The 19,116-nt window shown below is 38.3% G+C and overlaps 1 protein-coding gene across 1 annotated transcript in view; it reads right to left on the bottom strand.

Moving 5' to 3' along the window:
• Positions 1–19,116, bottom strand: part of PIBF1 (progesterone immunomodulatory binding factor 1) — a 119,044-nt gene that overhangs the window by 86,820 nt on the left and 13,108 nt on the right. The window contains exons 6-10 of the mRNA XM_033053006.2: positions 13,049–13,182; positions 10,933–11,041; positions 7,507–7,688; positions 5,614–5,739; positions 955–1,053 (exon numbers count right to left, since the gene is read on the bottom strand). Of these exons, the coding sequence (XP_032908897.1) occupies positions 955–1,053; positions 5,614–5,739; positions 7,507–7,688; positions 10,933–11,041; positions 13,049–13,182 (650 nt within the window). The remainder of the gene's footprint in view (positions 1–954; positions 1,054–5,613; positions 5,740–7,506; positions 7,689–10,932; positions 11,042–13,048; positions 13,183–19,116) is intronic.

The following is a 19,116-nucleotide window of genomic DNA, read 5'->3' as shown; positions in this document are numbered from 1 at the left end:
ACGTGCCCGCTCTGAGCGCGGAGCGGGCGCGGCACGCCACAGCACAGAGAGGTTGAGGCTCGCTGCAGCACAGAGCGGTCGGGGCTCGCTGCGTCACAGAGTGGTCATGGCTCGCCGCGGCAAGCCCCGACCGCTCCGAGTCGCGGCGAGCCCTGACCGCTCCGAGCCGCGGCAAGCCCTTACCGCTCCATGCCGTGGCAAGCCCTGACCATTCTGTGATGTGGTAAGCCCTGACCGCTCCGAGCCGCTCCGAACCACCGCCACCCCGAGCCCCACCTCGGCAGCCAGCGCCGAGGGCAGGTGGGAGTGCCGGGCCCCGCGTACGGGGAAGGCTCTTGGGACTGCGTTTAAAGGGTATACCAATCTGTTAAAATGTTTCCAATTTGAGCACATGCCAGTAAACTCCAAGATCGAGGGATTCTGTTACTAATTTGTTACTTTGTTGCGCGCGGCACGGATCCTCGTTGCAAAAAAAAGGTGCGCCTTATAGTCCGGTGTGCCTTATCTGATCTACAAAGTTGTGAAATGTGCCAGCTCCCAGGGGGTGCGCCTTATAGTCTGGTGCACCTTATGATCGTGAAATTACTGTAATTGAAATCATCCTACAAGACAATTTTAATTTTCTACTTTCAACTGAAGAAAAAAACCCCACAAACAGGTTCAGAGTTTGACCACTGCTATTGTACAGTATAAAAGCCACAATCTTTCTATGAAATGAATATTTATATTTGTTTGTCTCTACAATATGGTAGGAAAAATACCAAACTTTCATCTTATTATTGCACTGATAACAGAAAGAATTTACTAGCAAAATTAATTCTGCAACTTCATTTAAACAAAGTTTGCAATTCAGTTTGTTCTTTGTAAGCAGAAAGCTAGTAATTCCTCCTACATCTCCTAGATATAAACACTGTTATACCTTTAGATTTTTATATGCATGTTAAAAACACTTACTGTTCTAAGAGTTGATCGTATTTTCTTAAAGAATCCTTTTCAGCAATAACTGCTCTCTCTTTTTCAGCAACAGCATTATCTCTTGCTTCTCTCAAATTTCTGAAGGAAACAAAAATCATTCTGTTAAGAATATGTTAGAAACAAGACTGCTTTGCTTCATTAATTACTGCTCTCCGATTTGAACTTCAATTATACCTTCTTCAACTCTCATAGAATGACAGAAGGGTCTATCCATTCATCTATTTATTACAGAGCTTTACTTCAGGTTATTTTCATATATATCAGCGAAGCTTCCAGTTCTGAATTTGTAAAAAACAATTATCAAATCACCTATTTACATGTGGAAACATGTATAGTAATTTCACAATTATAAGCTGCACCATTTTGACTAAAATTTTGCAGCTTACATTCAGGAGCGGCTTATATATGAACAAATTTTGGACATTTCCCAACCTGGAAGTTCGAGCCAGCAGCAGCCCCGAGCCGAGCCGGATCCTGCCTGGTCCCGGGCGGCAGTGGGGCAGTGGCGGCGCAGTGGCGGCGCTGCCCGGCCCCGGGGGGTGCGGCAGAGGCACTGCTGGGTACGCCCCTCTCCCTCCTCCCAGCAGCAGCAGTCAGACAAGCCCCTCTCCCTCTTCCCGGCGGCACTGGCCGGGCACGCCCCTCTCCCTCCTTCCGGCGGCACTGGCCAGGGACGTCCCTTTCCCTCTTCCCGGTGGCACCAGCTGGGCACACTGCTCCCCTGCTTCCCGGTGGCAGCAGCAAACGTGGCTGGGGCCACTCCCTGGTGGCCACCCTGAGCAGAGCCAGGCCAGTAAACCCTGTGATCCTGCAATTCTGTTACTAATTGGCAACTTTGTGAAAGTTGCACGCGGATCCTTGCTGCGAACGAAAGTGCGGCTTACAATCTGATGTGGCTTATATATGGAGGAAAAATGAAACGTTGTTGACACCCTGGAAGTGCGGTTTATAATCGGTGCAGCTTGTAATCGTGAAATTACTGTATTCTAAAATACTAGTACCAAAAATTAATTATTTTTTGCAGGAATTAAATAAATTCCAATCATTTTCCTTGGTGCTTTGGGAATAACTGCAGGAATGCTGTCTACTTAGTTGAGATGATTCATAACTTTCGATAAGCAAGAAAAGTTTAGGTAAGCATAATAATCCTACCTCCACATATAACTAATAGTCTAGTTACTGTGATGTATAGGTTATTGCCTATCATTGATATCTCATTTTGGGTTTTATTGCTCGCAATATTTTTGATCTGCAAAGAACCATAAATTAATATTTTATTACAATCAATTGATACTCCTTTTTTTAATAACCAAGGTTCAGTCACGATCTTCAAACTACCTCAATTATTACTTCACCAACACAAATGAGAACAGCATGATACTAAGAATAAAACATACAGTATTTGTGTTTAAAAATTTGAATTAGTTATTAAATCTGTTATGCTGCAAGCAGGCTACAGATGAACACTGCAATAGACCGTACTAAGGGAAAGCACTGCTTAGATATTGTATATAAACTCAATGTCCAATATTTAGTGTAACACAGCACCAGCCAATTTGTCCAATATAAGAGCGGTTTTTGAGGATCAGACATGTGTGTTATGACTGTTTTTAAGGATTTTACTCTATTGCGGGTTTGCTTCTATGATGAACATTCACCAGCATTTGGAACATATTAGATGATCTTAAAGATTCCTTTCATTTTGTTTTATCTAAAAGGAATCCTATTCATATGCTACAAATGTGAGCAAATCCAAGCACAGCTGCAAGGCAAGCTAAAACCATGGCTATAGCAGCAATGACTAGGGTATTTCACTTCAACATCACATTCTTCATCTGAACTGAACTGCTAATGTGGATGCAACCAAGATTTCCTACTGATGTTTTTTTTTCCCTCTAACCCACAGCAACTGTCTGACTTAAGGCAAACTGAAATTAAAGCTTCATGTAAATGTTAAGCCAGGTCATTGTATCACACTAAAGGTATGCAATTTTTGGTTTAAAGACTAGAATAAATGTTATCAGTGGCACTTTTCTGAATTCAAAGTAATTCATACGAACAGCAAACATTTACTTAGAAAAAATTAACATCAGAATTATCTAGCCGTTTACTGGCTATTAGAGAAAGATACCAAAATTATCTTTAAAAATTGAGTTACCAGCCTACAAAATTTAGTGCAGAAACTCAGGGACTGACCTAAAGATTAGATTCTTTAGAAGTGACTCATAAAAAACACGGGAACATGGCAATACATTTCATTAACAGCATTAGGATCGAGCATATTATGTCTTAGAGTAGGAGTCCAGAGCTGCATCCTTAAGACCAGAGTATTGGAAGTGGAATAAAAATTAAACAGTAGGAGAGATACAGAGACTCATCTAAAGAATAAACTATTTTGCTTAGCTGAACAATTAATTGAAAATGCAATAGGAGGAAAAAGGACACAAGTGAAGTACTATTCAACCAAAATTACCACAATCACAGATGTGATGCAACTTCTGTTGAAATGCTCTCTAGAGAGCCAGGAGACACACCAGTGCCAGTACCAGTTGTCAGTTGTGTGATTGTCATTTCAGAGGAGGTGAAGCACCTACCCAAATGGCCACTGGGGCCTTATGAGGCACCTAGACAGCCTATCACACAATTGAAAAGTAACCTTCTGAAATAGGACAGAAATACTAACTAGAGGATCAAGAATGGGCAGGGGGGGGAAAAAAGGTGGGATGAGGACAGGGGAAGCAGCAGCTCATGGGCATCTTTATTAGGTTTTCAAACAAACCTCTTGGCAACTGCCACTTACTTCGTCACATCCCTAAACTGTTCTAGAATGCACAAACCGGATTCCAGTCAGATTTGACCACGTCAGAAAAGGTGCTCAGGGAAATCATCTCACATGCTCAATTACTAAATGGTGTTTGATCTATGGGAACAGACTACAGGTAATCCAGTGTCAAACCTCCTGCAGACATTCACATGCCCTGTGAATTCACTCATGCTTGCTAATGCTAACATAGCCCATGCTTACAACAACCATACAGGTAAAACTGATGCCAAAAAAATTAGGCATGAAAGCATCACCCTTTTGTAAGTGGTCCCATCCCATTTTAGTTTCTTGAATTGATTCATCTAAGTGTATAATAAGTGCCAATAAATTCAAAGGAACTATCAGGCACATTAGGCTTGGCAAAGTGGAAAAGAATATCAGCAATTGAATATTGGACTAGCTTAGCTGTAATACCATTCCATGCTTTGAGCAGGAGGATGAAACCAGCATCTTAGCTTCATTTTTCAGCCACAAACAGCATCTAATCACATTACATAAATTCACTGCAAATTTTTTTGCTCAAAATTTGAGGTTTCATTTGTCTTACCATGAGGCAGATTGCCTTACGGTTGATTTTTTATTATTTCATAAAAAGAACATATGCTAGAAAGCCTCTTTAAATTTTTTTTTTTGCCAAACATGTAGGCAAATCTAAGGGATTTGCATTTCAGAAGTAATTATTTCAAAATGAGGAACAAAACTTCTGTAAAGCAGTTCCAGATACAAATGAAGTATCTCTCAGTAGACTTCTGAATGATATACGGATGCTTGTCAAATCTCCACAAAGACTGCACGTTTAAATTCATATTTTGTAATTCAAAATACATTTGTATAGAGGAAGTGGTGTGGATGTATATGTGTGTGCATGTATTTTACTCACACTTGCAAAACTACACAATGATGTAACTGTTTTTTAATTAGAACCTTTCAGTTGACTGAAAGACAGCAGAAGTCATGTTCTTTTTCCACTCTTTCCAGCAGAAACAAAACTGCCTATTAGAGGAACAGATGATGATGACACAAATATCTTTTTACTACTGTCATTTCCTTCTTCACACAACACTTTCAGGACAACTACAGTGAAGTTAAGTTATTAAGCATTCCTCCCATTTTAAAGTAATAAAATGGACAAAAAACAAGCTAAAAAAGCAATTTGGTGCCAAAGGTCCAAATCCCTAAGTCCCTAAAAGGCTTATATGTATGCATGCAATTCCTTGGTATTCAACTAGATGGCACACATACAAACTCATCAAGTATGTCTTTGCAGGACTACAATCTTCTTCAGAAGAGAATTTTACAATAATTTACAGAAAATCAATGCTTTTTTCTGAATCACAACACTCTTAAAAAAACTCAATTAGATGTATTTCATACAGGCCTAAGTCTTATCTCTTTTGGGTTTTTTCTGCCTTATTTTCTGCATTAACATCTTCTTTTCTGGATTTCTGGCACAGTTTCAAGATTGCCCCTAGAGCATGACAGGTAAATTGTCATCCCGTACTAATTAACTAATACCACACATCTGAACAAACTTCAAACTACCAAAGTTTATGTAGAATATGAATTTTAATAATCCTTTCCAGGTGATAATGTTGGTTGTTCATCATTTAATAATAAGTGTAACAACATACACTTACTGTACAAGTATAATTTCATTTTAGTTTTTACAAGACTCCCATCAGTTTTACAACTGAACCTAAATTCTTACATTTTAAATATCTCTTCAAGAGTCAGTCAGCTAGGATTACATCTAAGCACAAAACAGTGCTTGGTCATTTCTGCCCCAATTAGGTTATTGTTTACACCTTACCTACCTGTTTTCACGTTCATACATCTCTTTTGAGGTGCTTCTTAGTTGCTCAATTTCTTGATTTGTTTTCAGCCTTATTTGTTCCAACTCGTCATGGAGTCTCTTTTCATATTCTGCTTTATAGTGGTCTCTGTAAATAAACAAATATATTGCACTAGTCAAAATATCAAAACTTCAGGTACAGCTTTGCAAGAGCAGAGTTCTTCTTGATCTTGCATTTTATTTTCATCTTTACTCATTTATCTCTCAATGACTTAAAATACTGATCAGCCTGTGTTGCTACATAAAGCTACATGAAAATCAACCAGGAATAAATAATATTTAACTGTGAATAAACAGAAGTTTTTTGCACACAGATTGAAATTTTTAAAAGTAATTTAATATTGATTAATCCCATAACATTAACATTCTTCCAGAACTTCTTTGTCAGCCTCTACTCGAGTGCTTAACTTCTCACTTTATTCTTCGTCACTGGGCAAAGATTGATTAATTTATTGACTTGCAATGCTGACATACCACTACAAGACTTCTTTGTGCACTATCTGCACCTCATATGAGGGAAAAAACATCACAAGAAACACTGAAGATTAAATGCAGTGGAGATTTGTGAAGTCAAAAAAACCCAAGATTTGGGAATTTATCCTGTCAATATAACATATAAATTATTTAAAGCACAAAGTTTTTATGCAACAGCTATCAGAAGATATCAGGATAAAATAATTTCATTTCAGAGAAACACTGACTTTTTTTGTAACTTTGGAAACTCATGACAGATTTTAAGCAGTCTCATAAAGAACCTCTCCTACAAAAATGGTGTTTGTAACCACTTAACAGTTAAGGAATGTCAAAATTTTATAGCATCTAGTTAACGTTCAAGAATAATCAACCAGCAATGAAGCAATTGGTAAAAATCACAGGTTTGTAAAGAAAAGTATATTATGAAAATATGTGCATTTACAGCTGTAAAAGGTTTTTGATTTAATTTGATTTCCAATCATGTGATAGCCCATAATTCTTAGAAATCATTACTTGAGCTGGTCAAAAACTCCCTCACTTTAACTAAAAGCCCCAAAATACTAAAATGGAGAATGCTTGCTGTCCAGGTTTTCCTTTTACTTTATTTCCTTTTCCTTGTATAAAGAAAACTTTCCAGGTTTTCTTTTTATTGAGACACTATATTTCAGTTGACCTTCCAAGATGAAAGTAAACTTATTTCTTCTTCCTCAACTGTGCCACACTATAGCAAATATTGTATGAACGCCTTCTACACAATAAAGAGATTTATCATTAAAAAAACCAAAAAGAACACGATTTCTTAAAACACCATTTCAAAGTAAGACTTAGCATTTTATTTAAAACACAAAAGTTCTGGGAGAACATAGTTCTGAGATATAAATATGCAAAACAAATTTAAAAAATTTTGAGTGACTGCATTGAAAGGAAAAATAATATTTAAAACTCTTCTGATATGGGCTGGAGCTCCATAACTGATCATTTCAAGAATCTCCATCTATTTTCATTTAGGTAACAATTTTTGTTTTAGTTGTCTGTCAGAAGAGTCATATTAGCACATTTATCAGTTATACAGGACACAAGATTTATGGATATACATTGAAAACAAAATATTTGTTTTATAATTAACTGAGTAAACCTACAAGAATAATTGCCATAAACTCCCAATGCCGAAAACGTATTTCCACTACTATGATCTCATAAAGGTTTTAAAAAAATGCTTGTGATACATGTTATGACCCAAGAAAAGTGTTCTGCTTCTATTTACATAAATATGGGTTAGCTTTCTGAAAAATAAAATTAATTAAATGGGATTTGTGCAAGGAAGAAGGGAAAACATTTAAATAACCTGCCTACTGATAGAAATGAACAGACAATAACTTGCCTGGATGCCACATATTTTTCATACATTTCTTCCCTAGCTTTTTTGGCATCTTCTAGTTGAATCTGTAGTCTTTCAAGACGATCTTCTTCATGTGCACAGCGAACACTAAGCTCCATGTTCTGGCGATTAAGATAATCTTTATCTTTTTGCAACAAGTTGAGGGATTGTTGTATGGTTGCCAGCTATAAAAGGTATTAAAAAAACACTTTAACACAAATTTAAAGCTAAGTATTTAACCTATGGACACATATTTGCAATTTAATTTTAACTCACTTCTGGGAAAGCACCTGAACCAAAAGACTCTATTTACACTTAAGTAAGTTGATGAAGTTTTAAGCTGAAAAAAATACTTAAATAACATTATAATTTTATGAGTTTTCATTATTTATTTCCAGTAGTCAGCACCTGAAAAAAGAGGTCCTTTCATCTATATCAGTATCTAAATAGTGCAGAAGTACTGAATAGCAGTGGTACTGAACAATGCTATGTCAGAAACACTGATGGAGATCTTGATGCCAGCCTGTCACACTGACTATAACATTCTCAGGAACAGCAGTGAAACGTTCAAGAACACCAGAGTGATTACTGCTCTATAAAGAAATGGTAAAACTGATAGTTCTGGGGTTGATGTAAGGCATGATTGTTCTGGATAAGCCAATGCTCCAGGCCCACCCCAAGGGCAAAGAACTGGTGTTGTTACAGAAGGCTGAACTGATGCCAAAGTAGGAATAAGAATATGTTGAGAACAGCCGCCTTTGTCATCAGATCAACCACATTTCCTACACTAAGTAGTGTGAGAGAGAGTAGTTTCCATCCATTCAAGGATGAGCATAAGGGCACTATTGCAAGGTGGTCCAACTCTATAATCATGATAACAAAACAGATTTCATCCCCTTCAAGAATTTTGCCATTTAAACTCCTAAGGATTTCACATACCAAGTTAAAAGAATGATAAACTAATAACTTATCTGAAACATGTCTCCTACATCTATAAAGACATCATGTACATGGTTTAGACAGAATTCACCTTTTCTAAGCCATAGAAGGGTTAAAGGTTACTTGAAGAAGATACTGGAGCAAGTAGTTGACCAGATGATAATTTATATACAAACACTGGTCTTAGAGGCATGCTCCTCTCCATCAGCCCACTTGCTGAGCACCACACTCAGGGTGAGGTATAAATGCCTGCTCTGTACTTGATTTAAGAAAAAAAAGGTAAACATGGTCTCTTCCCAAGTAACATGTTACATGTATATCTATAGTGAACAGACATCATGGACTACTACACAAAGAAAGTAAGCAGTTACTGTTCCTATAAATACTCCTCCTCTGGAACAAGCACTACGTAAAAACTTCCAGTTGGATCCTCTTCCAATCCAGGACTTGATACTGTATCAGTATACACAAAAACCAGCACAAATATTCCAGGAGATTTAAGTAACACAGAGTCTGAAGTGATATCTTAGGTTAAAGCAGTGCTGCTTTTAATCATTGTGAATAATTTAGTATAAAGTCAATGAAAAAAGCCATTGTTGTTGCTGTTCTGCAGTACCTCACAAGTACGTACAAACTTGATGTACAGGACAGTATTTTTTGGCCATTGTTGTATGCTGAGAATAAACCTGACTTTTGGTGTCCTCTTACAAGGTTAGACTGAGGAATAAATAGACTAACAAAGCCTTCAGACTGTTACCAAGAAGGTATTTTCTAATAGAAGCTCAGTTTTCTCCCTAATGTTTCTGATAATCTCCAGTTACCTGTAAAATAGGCAGAGTAATGCTATCTTTAAAGTGGCAGTTTTAGCCACTATTTTATCTGTAACACTGTTATTTACACAGAGACAGTAAGGAACACCATCTCCCCTGAATACTCTCAAGAGTAGTCTGCTGCATTTATTAAGTTGCTAAAGTGTTAACACACAAAGATCTTCCATACTATTCTTGCAGGGCTCCACTTCCTTGGCTGAACCCTTGCCTGCCCACAGGAAGTGGGGAATGAATTCCTTGACTTGCTTTGCTTGTGTGTGTGCAGGTTTTACTTTGTCTATTAAATGGTTGCTATCTGAACCCATGAGTTTTCTTGACTTTTACTCTTCTGATTCTCTCCCCCATCCCACTGGGATGGGCAAACAGCTGTGTGGGGCTTAGTTGCCAGCTGGGGTTAAACCATATCAAGCATACTCACAGCATTCACCTTCCACTGGTAAATTTTCCCCTGGGGCCTCCCAGGTTCCTGAGCATATTATTGGCAGAGTTCAATCTGTCTTTGCTTCAGCCTTCTAAGTCACATACCTAGGAAAGTGGCATGCATATAATGCCTACGAAAAAATAGGAAGCAGTTGACCAGTGTTGAGGGAGATAGCCTATGTTGCTGTGAGGCTGACCAGGATTTAAAGGATCATAGCAAATGATCAAGGTTTCTGACTACCAGAGTCCTCCTTAAAGGAGGAGCACTCAGTTGGGTTGGTAAATCAAATCTCAGTCCATGCAAGGATTATGAAGTAAATTCCCGTGGAAGCTACATCATGCATAAAAACAAGAAGGTGATAGAAAACCTAGCAGGAATTTACCAAGGCCAAACCCAGCAAACCTGACAAAAATATTAGCTCTGTCGAGGCGGGGACCACTGTCTATGTAATTTACTTGACCTTTTACATGTCTTTCAGCCACTTCCCATAACAGCTCTATGGAAAAACTGGCAAAATACAGATCAGATAGACAAACATCAGTTGAACAAACTGAACATGTGACAGAAATGTGCCCTGACAGCAAAGAAGGTCAAGTGGCTACAAGGCTATATTAGCAACAGGGGAGAGAGTGGGTTAAAAAAATTATTATCCTGTGTTCCATACTTGTGAGACTGTATTTGGAGCGCTATATGCAATGACATGCATGTCCTAAAGACATACATTAACATATTGAAGAAGGACCAGAACTCTATCAAGATGGTCATGAACTCCAGCATATGATGTCCAAGGGATTAAGAGAAATACTTGGAACTTTTTTTCAGCCTTCAGAAGAGAAATCTAGTTGGGGAAAATATTGTTATCTTCACCTATCCAAATGGGACACATAAAAATAGCCAGATTCTTGGCCGTACACAGTGACAGGACAAAATGCAACAGAAAAAAGCTGTTACAACTGATCAGTTTTTACAAATGCATTTTCACAAGAGGGCAGATGAACACTGGAACAGATTGCCCAAAAGGCTGTGGAATCTTCATCATTGGAGACATTAAAAACTTGAAAAGCCCTAAGCAACTTGACCTAACCTTGCTCTGTACTGCATGGGCAGGTTGGAGTAGCTGGTCTCTTGAGAGCATTCTAATTAAATTATTCCATGATCCTGGCAAACTTTATTAGACAAAGAATCAAATTCCCAAGATGAAGAAATACACAATTACTAAGGTAAGAACTTTATGTTTACCTCTTTTGCTAAATCGTTTCTTTCTTTAGTTTGTGTTTTGTATGATACCTCCAGTATTTCATAGTTTCTTCTTAGTTCTGACAATTCGTGCTCAAATACATCACGTTCACTGTGAAAGCAAAGTTAAGCTATTAGATGCATAAAGTGCAATGAACAAAATTCCTGTGCCTGTTTAATTCCTCAGCCCTCTTCCAGTTCACAGCACTGACTTCTTCCAATTGGTCACTCACAAAAAAATTGGCGATAACCTTTTATAGTTGTTAACACCTGCAATAGTATCATTTTATATGAAACAATTGAGGATTATTTAAATGCTCAGAAACAAAGGAAATTCTACATAATACTCAAACTCCCATCCTAAATTATTTTGTTCACCTCTGATTACTCTTCTTTAGCATAACTTTGGGCTATAAATTTTTTCTCTTAGCAATGATCAGTAAGTACCCTTATACATTGTTTTAACTTTTTCAAGCTACTGATGCTATATCCTGTGACATTCTCTTGAATCTTTTGCAGACATGGAAATCCAATGAAAAAATGAAGTAACTTCACTTCCATATTCCTAACAGAGCAGAAAGCAATGTACACATGTCCTCAGTATGTACTCTCCTCTGCATACAGCCTTGATACCAGAGTGGGTAGTCATGTTTAAAATATACATGACACAGCTGCAAAAATTGTGCTGGCATCCTGAGCAAAAGTGCTTTCTGCATGCACAAAGAGGCATCGCTGTGTCTCCTCTCTCATCCTGTCAGAACAGTGAAATGAATGAGCCAGTATGAGCCTGCAGTTTAGAAAAAGCTAACCAATATCATATTAAGCATAGCATCTCTTTAAACTGAGGTAACTGGTAGTACAGCAGAACTAGATTTGACATCGTCTTTTTTAAAGGTAGAAACAAGTCTGGAAGTGATTTACTCCTGCAGTGCTCCCAAATATCCTCCTGCAGTTATGCCAACAGAGTTCTCCCCTCCCCTTCGTCTGTGCCTACCCAGCTGAATACAACCTACTCTCTCAAGTACAGTTTTGGCACGTTCATTCATGCTTTTCTCAGCTCAAGACTATTTTAAACGCTCACTGTTAAACACTGGGGCCATTCACATGAAAGTTATTACAATCCACTTATTAAGATGCAGTTGCACATAGGAAGCAAACCATAGCACCAGTCCATCCTATTTGCAACATGATGCCAGACAGATTCCAAGGTTGTTTTTGTACATATAGCTGTGAAGCAAAAATGCTGTGAATCCAGAACACAGATTCCCCTTCAAATGACTTAGTGGGCAAAGTCATTTGTGTCAGTAAGTACGCCTGAGTTCATTCCATATGAACAACTAAGAAGCTGACAGGGTCTTTTCTATTCATAACTCCATTTTTGAATCCATTTCTCAACAAATGTGCCAAAGAGCAGATTTCTTATACTTGCAAGCACACTTAAAAAGCTATTTGGAAGCTGGACTGTGAAGCATACATCTTTGAATATATTTACAAGAAGTCTATTTTCACTATTTTACAATTGCTTTTTGCAAGATGGATACACAAAACATTGGCTATAACAGCACAATCTGTATTTTAAAAAAGCTAGACACTGGAACTTCCTGCAGTTAAACCAATTCACTAAGGTAATCCTAAGATTATCTGCCAGAGTTCTCATAACAGCCCTTTCAAATTTATGGTTTCAAGGATAATTTAGGTTGTAAATATTAATTCCCAAGGTCCTGCCCTCCTAACTCATTCTGTAAGCAGCACAGAGTAGAGCATAGGGCCTTTTGCTTTTAATCTATGAATTAAAAAAAGAGTACTTGTTCCAAGATGCTTGCCATCAACATCTCCCACATCCTTAGTTGCAATGAGACTGCTAGGTACTCCTGAAAACACAGTAAATCTGAAAATACAAACTTTTAGGAAGATAATTTGATGCACTGGTTTTCAGAATGTTGTTCATTTTATGTCTGCAACATAGTAAAGGAAGTAATTGAACCCTTAGTGTATGAAGTAAGGAAAAATATCTGTGGTGTGTCTAAGTCAAAAATAAACCTAAGAACTGTAGCCAGTCAAGGCTGATCTTTACTAACAATTGTAACAAGTTAAACACTTGAATTATAGAGATACTTACCATTTTACTTTATCATAGTTCTGTTGTCGGTAATCACCTTGCTGAATCAACTGCTTGGTATCAGCAAGTTCCAGTGTTAAACGCTGGCATCTGACCTCAAGCTCTGACCGACTCTTCCTCTCATCTTCATAGCTCTAGGAAGTGAGACATTTTGAAATGATCACAGCTGCACTGATATTTACTTTAAGTACAGTAATTTCACTATTATAAGCCGCACCATTTTGACTAAAATTTTGCTCCCACCCCGGAAATGCGGCTTACACTCAGGAGCGGCTAATATGTGAATAATTTTCTGACATTTACAACCTCAGAAGTGCCAGCCGGCGTGCCAAGCCGAGCACCTGCCAGTAAAACCCGGGATTGCACGATTGTTACAAATTGGTTACTCTGTTGCACGGCGGGTGGAGCCGGGCTCCGTGCCAGCAGCGCGAAGGGCGGGGGAGGGAGGCGGGGGGTTCCGTGCTGCCATCCCCGCGGCCCTGGGGGGGAAGCAGGGGGCTCATGCCCCCGCCTGCTGCCACAGGAGCGGGGAGGTTCCTTCCCCTCCTCCCGCCGCCGCCGTGGGGGCCGGCGGACTCCGTCCCCGCCTGCCACTGCAGGGCAGCACTGGGCCGGGGCGAGCAAGCCTGGCGGCAGCGGCAGCCAGCCCCAAGCGGCCCCACCAATCTGGGCCACCCGGCCCCATCGGCAGCCCCGAGTGGGTCGAGCCTGCACGGCCCGAGCCGAGCCAGTAAACCCCGCGATCCCGTGATTCTGTTACTACTTGGCAACTTCGTTGCACACGGGTCCTCGCTGCGAATGACAGAGCGGCTTATAATCAGGTGCGGCTAATTTATGGACAAAGAACGAAATGCTGCCGACATCCAGAGATGTGGCTTATAGTCAGTGCGGCTTGTAATCATGAAATTACTGTAATCCCCAACTAACTTTCATGAAAATCTCTTATGAATATTCAGGAGGTAATGCTTTAATTTGTCTCAATACTTGGAAATTTACCACATCACAAGGTAACCAGCTATATTGATATTCAACTTATTTATGTTTATTACAAATACTTGACTAAATGTACCTATTTTTCCAAAGCATTTGTCTATTAGCACAACTTCCAAGACCAGTAACCCTCTTATATACAGCTGGTTGTCTGCAAACCTATATTAGGAGCACAAAAGTTATACCAACTTTTCAACAGCTTCAAACAAAAGAAGATAGTTGAGAAGATACTTGCTAGTTAATTGGGGAAAAAAAAGCCAAAGAGGGTGGTGTGTTCAGCAAGTTTAGCAACATCTGTCATTATCTGAAAGGTTTCAGCTAGTTACTCCCATACTGTAGCTATTGTATCTATGTTTGCTGAATCATATAATGGGAAGCTTTGGTGGAAGAAAAGATAAAATACAGTAATTTCACGATAAGCCACATTTCCGGGTGCCAGCAACTTTTCATTCTTTGTCCATATATAAGCTGCACCTGATTATAAGCCGCACATTACAATACAGAGTGTGATAAAAGGTATCTATTCTATCACTATCTGTTGAGGGTGGGGACAGTAATCCTTATCTCCGAGGGAGATATTCTGCTAATGGGCCATCCATTGAAACCAGGCGGGGCATTGTGCTTTATCTTTCCACAACCCATCCTTCCTCCAGCCACTCATTTTCTGCTAATGGCCCACTGAGTCCCACTGTGTGACTGATAAAATTACTCCATCCCACTGGAAGTTGCTCCAGCCAGGGGTAAGAGCCCAACATTTCTTACCAAGATAAAAACAAAGGTTTTGGGACACTAAGGGAGCCCCTTTCTCCACTGGACTCCAGTGGAAAACCGGATTTCTCCACATCACCACTGGACCTCCAGAGGGAAACTGCACCTTCTACAGGAGCACTGCTCCAACTGAATCACATCTGTCACTGCAGGAGGATGCAGCCACCATTTAATGGGACTGCTACCAACACCCTGCCTGACGGGGTGTCAGGTTGTACTCTGACTTTGTCAGGGTTTGGAGTTTGTTTCTTTGTAGTACTGTATTTCTATTTTAATTTCCCTAGAAAAGAACTGTTATTCCTAATTCCCATATTTTTGCCTGAGAGTAGTTTGATTTCAAAATTATAATAATTTGGAGGGAGGGGGTTTACATTCTCCATTTCAAAGAGAAGCTCCTGCCTTTCTCAGCAGACACCTGTCCTCCAAACTAAAACAGCAACTTTTTGTTCTTTGTCCGTATATAAGCTGCACCTGATCATAAGCCGCACTTCGGGTTCGGACCAAAATTTTAGTCAAAATGGTGCGGCTTATAATCGTCAAATTACTGTAATAAAGTTTACTTAATGGTCCATCAGCATTAATTTCCACTTTCCCATTGTTCTCCTCCTCACATACTTTTACAGATTATTCTGGAAACCAAAACAACAAAAGCAAAGCAAGAGAACACACAGAGAGTATTCATCTTTTAAAATACTAGGTATTCCCCTTGAAGATAAACAGATTTCCTAATCACACTTATTCCCTCCAACTCTCTACAGAAACAGCAGACTTTCATAGCTTAATTCCCAATCTAGAGTCCATTTTCCAGTTTTCTACTACGTAGGTACTCTTTTCACAAACTTATTTGTCCTAAATACTGTACTACTTAGCAATTTATTCACAAGAACGACCAAAATAATAATGTTCATTCACTTATACAAGGTAAAGCTGATGGACTACAAAAAGAGTTGCTCATTAAAAAATTAAGAATATCCCTGAGCACTTAGATTTTTTCCATATCCTACTTCCCAGAATACCATTGAGTTCAGTTTTTTACTGCTGTGATTGATAGTAAGCTCAATAATGGATGCTTGATAAACAGTTACTCTATCTGGTTATTATGAATGGACATCACAATATTATTAACTGAAGGTGAGCACAGCCTTAAGATGTCATTAGTAAACCAAGCACTTAGCATCTGCAAATTACATTTATTTTGCAGGGAAAGACACTGTATGAGTGCATAATTTTTCAACATTGCTGAAAGTTATGCTTTATACAGTTATAGGAGGACAACTGTCTAGCCAGTTTTTAATCTACAAGGAAAGTTTAGGGCAACAGCATATATGGGAGGAATGACACATAAATTTCACAGACATCAGCAGCTGAAAGAATGACAGAATGCTTTCTTGAAAAAACACACCTAAATACTTCTAAGACACTACAGAAAAGCTCCCTAACCTACTAACCATATTGTAACTACTCTGCTGATAAAAAAAATATTTTTTTGTTTTATATTTCACATAACTACTTATCTTCACTTTCATTAAAATCACTTTAGGTCACAAATCACAAAAATCAAAACATCCAGACAGTTTTCTGGATTCTGCATGGTCTACCATTCAAAATATATCATGTAAAGATGTGAGTGTGATTCGTCCTAACACATACTGGTATATATGGTTTATGTTTACCCTAATTAACAGGTAAACATTAAGCAAACTATAAAATATTCTCTTCTTTAATCAGTTTACATGTCATTATTTATAAAGACGGCATTATTATCACGGTAGTCTCTGTCAGATATCTTTAAAAGGTGGTGTGCACAAGTGGGCTGAAGTTTCAAATATGTAACATACTGATGTGAGTACCCTGTTATGCAGTGCAAACATGACTCATCTTGCAACAGGAAATGTTGGTAAGAGCACTGCACTTAACTTTTAAGTGCAAATTGAAAGATTCAGTTCAGAATACAATTCTGTGGATATCCCACGCCATTCTGTTGCTAATACCATGCTGGAAATCACACACCTTTCATGGAGCGGGCTACTGGAGTTCCTACACTTTTATCTATCTGGGAGCTAGAAGACAACTGACAGAAGTATAAAATTAAATTGGTTAACCTCTGGAAAAAAGTTGTCACAGAGGGCTTTAAAGCAACAATTAACAGAATAGCTAAATATCTGCAAAATCACCTTCTAATACCTGAGACCTAAACTTACTTTTAAATTGTATTTAATAAATCAGTTATTAACATCATGTTAATGTCATGTAACAATATGGTAATTCCAGGAAAGGAAAGTTAAATTCTGCTCTGGAAAAGTGATACTAAGACCTACCTTATTTAGAAGGGTTTGTCATGTTTGATTTTTTAAAATTTAATGCAATTCCTGAAGAAACACTAATTGTACTGCACAGGACACTGCTTTTCATGTACCTAATCTTAAGGTGTTGAAGTAGTATTTTAAACATACGAAGAAACATGACAAAGCAAGCTGATACAGTCTAGGCTGTAACTAGGCTAACACAAAAAACCCCTTATGCCCTATGCACATCTCCAGGTAGCACATAGACAAGCTTCTGGACTTCATAACAGTACATCTTAAACACATACAAACCAGCTGCCTGTACTTAGGCAGAAGAAGCCTTGTTTTGCATGTGATGAAAACAATTTAGTTTCTAACAATGTCCATACACATTAAACTGATTTTAAGAACTCTGCAATGGAACAGCTTCATCTCTCCATTTAACTTTAAAAGATAGCTTGAATATCTTGATGAACAGTTTTGTCCTGCTACAGCAAAAAAGAAGTTTTTAGAAGAATCAAGATATAGAGCTCTTACAAGGTCAGAAATGAGATCCTGGAAATAATACCAGCAAATTATATTAGCTTAAGTAAGCCCACAAACCTTAAAATAACTAAAGGACAAACAGAACTTCCTTACACTGAATGTGATGGCCATAATACTTTAAAATACCTCATGGCTTTTCTTCAGCCTCTTACTACTTTTTGCTTCTGCAGAGAGCAGAAACTCAGACTGATGAGATGGTTAAAACAAGTGAAAAACTAATCTTGTCCTATGTGAGACAGATAGGCAACCAATGCCTAAAGAAATTCTTGACAGAGCTGTCTAAAAAAACAAGTGTTAGCCACTACAGGTGGTTTCTACAGGGCATGAGTCAGTGAGAAGCGCTTTTCATTTGGTTTACAAAAACTGTCCACAGATGATGTTTCAAGCAAGAATATTCTCAGCTTGTCTGATCTGCAACACTTAAAACTCCAAACTGACAGAGAAACTAAAGATCTAATGGTAGACCTCAGTTTAATGATACTAGTCTTCACTGCTATCCTCAATCTGGAATGAGCAGCAGTTTATAGCAGTCACTGACATAAACACATACCTGAATTTCAAGTGCAAAATCCAGGTGACATACTTTTGGAACTACGTTAGCGACACATAATACATGATAGGGATTAGCTGATGTTTCAAAAACCCTTTGGAGATAAGAAGATAAACAGAAATGCAGGGAATAGATTAAACAGCCAATCAAGCAGATGCAGCATGACTTCTTTACACCATCTACAGATAAGCTTGAGAAAGAAAATGATCCTGCTTTTTAAAAGCTTTTTTTTTTCAAATATTTTAATCTTTGAAGAATCACTTACAAAAGCCAGCACTTTGTTCATATCCTAAAGATCCATATCCTAGACAAAAGTAAAGCTACCGAACTATTGTGATGTGAAAACAATTTCCTCCAGTTATTTATGTGAGGTGTTGTTTCTTTGTAAAGATGACATTTTTTTGCCTCAATTTTTTACATACTCTGCTTTCAAAAATCACTGGTAAATACATTATTTATTGGAATGCAACTGCCCACATGTCAGGAAGAAGCTATACATAACTGGATAAATAAGATACCTCTTTAGTAACTTGCTATGAAATTGGTACACGGTCTGTAGATAGGAAATTGGTAATCTGACTGTAGATAGGTCACTATTCGCCACTAAAAATTATAAACAAAAATGTTGAGCTACTCCAAGGTAGAGAAACGCTGCAAGGAACACATGAAAGAAAAGCTTTGGAGTAAGTGCTTCTATAGCAAAAGAAAGTGGAGGAATAATAAATTTATTTCTCTGGATCTGACCTTACTAGAATTATCAGTGAAATATTCTCAGGTGAAAAGGATCCCTGAGATCATTACAGAGAAGTATAATGAAAACACCTCGTACTTCTGAACCACAGCTAGCAGTCCATGCAGCCATAGCTATGTATTGAAAGAGCAGAAAGGTATAGAAAAGGGAATTTACATAGGTATGAAATGTCCTTAAG

The sequence above is a fragment of the Catharus ustulatus genome, chromosome 2 (assembly GCF_009819885.2).
Source record: "Catharus ustulatus isolate bCatUst1 chromosome 2, bCatUst1.pri.v2, whole genome shotgun sequence".
In the NCBI taxonomy this organism is placed as follows: Eukaryota; Metazoa; Chordata; class Aves; order Passeriformes; family Turdidae; genus Catharus; species Catharus ustulatus.
The sequence above is the reverse complement of the archived record's forward strand: the minus strand, read 5'-3'. Positions and strand labels throughout refer to the sequence as shown.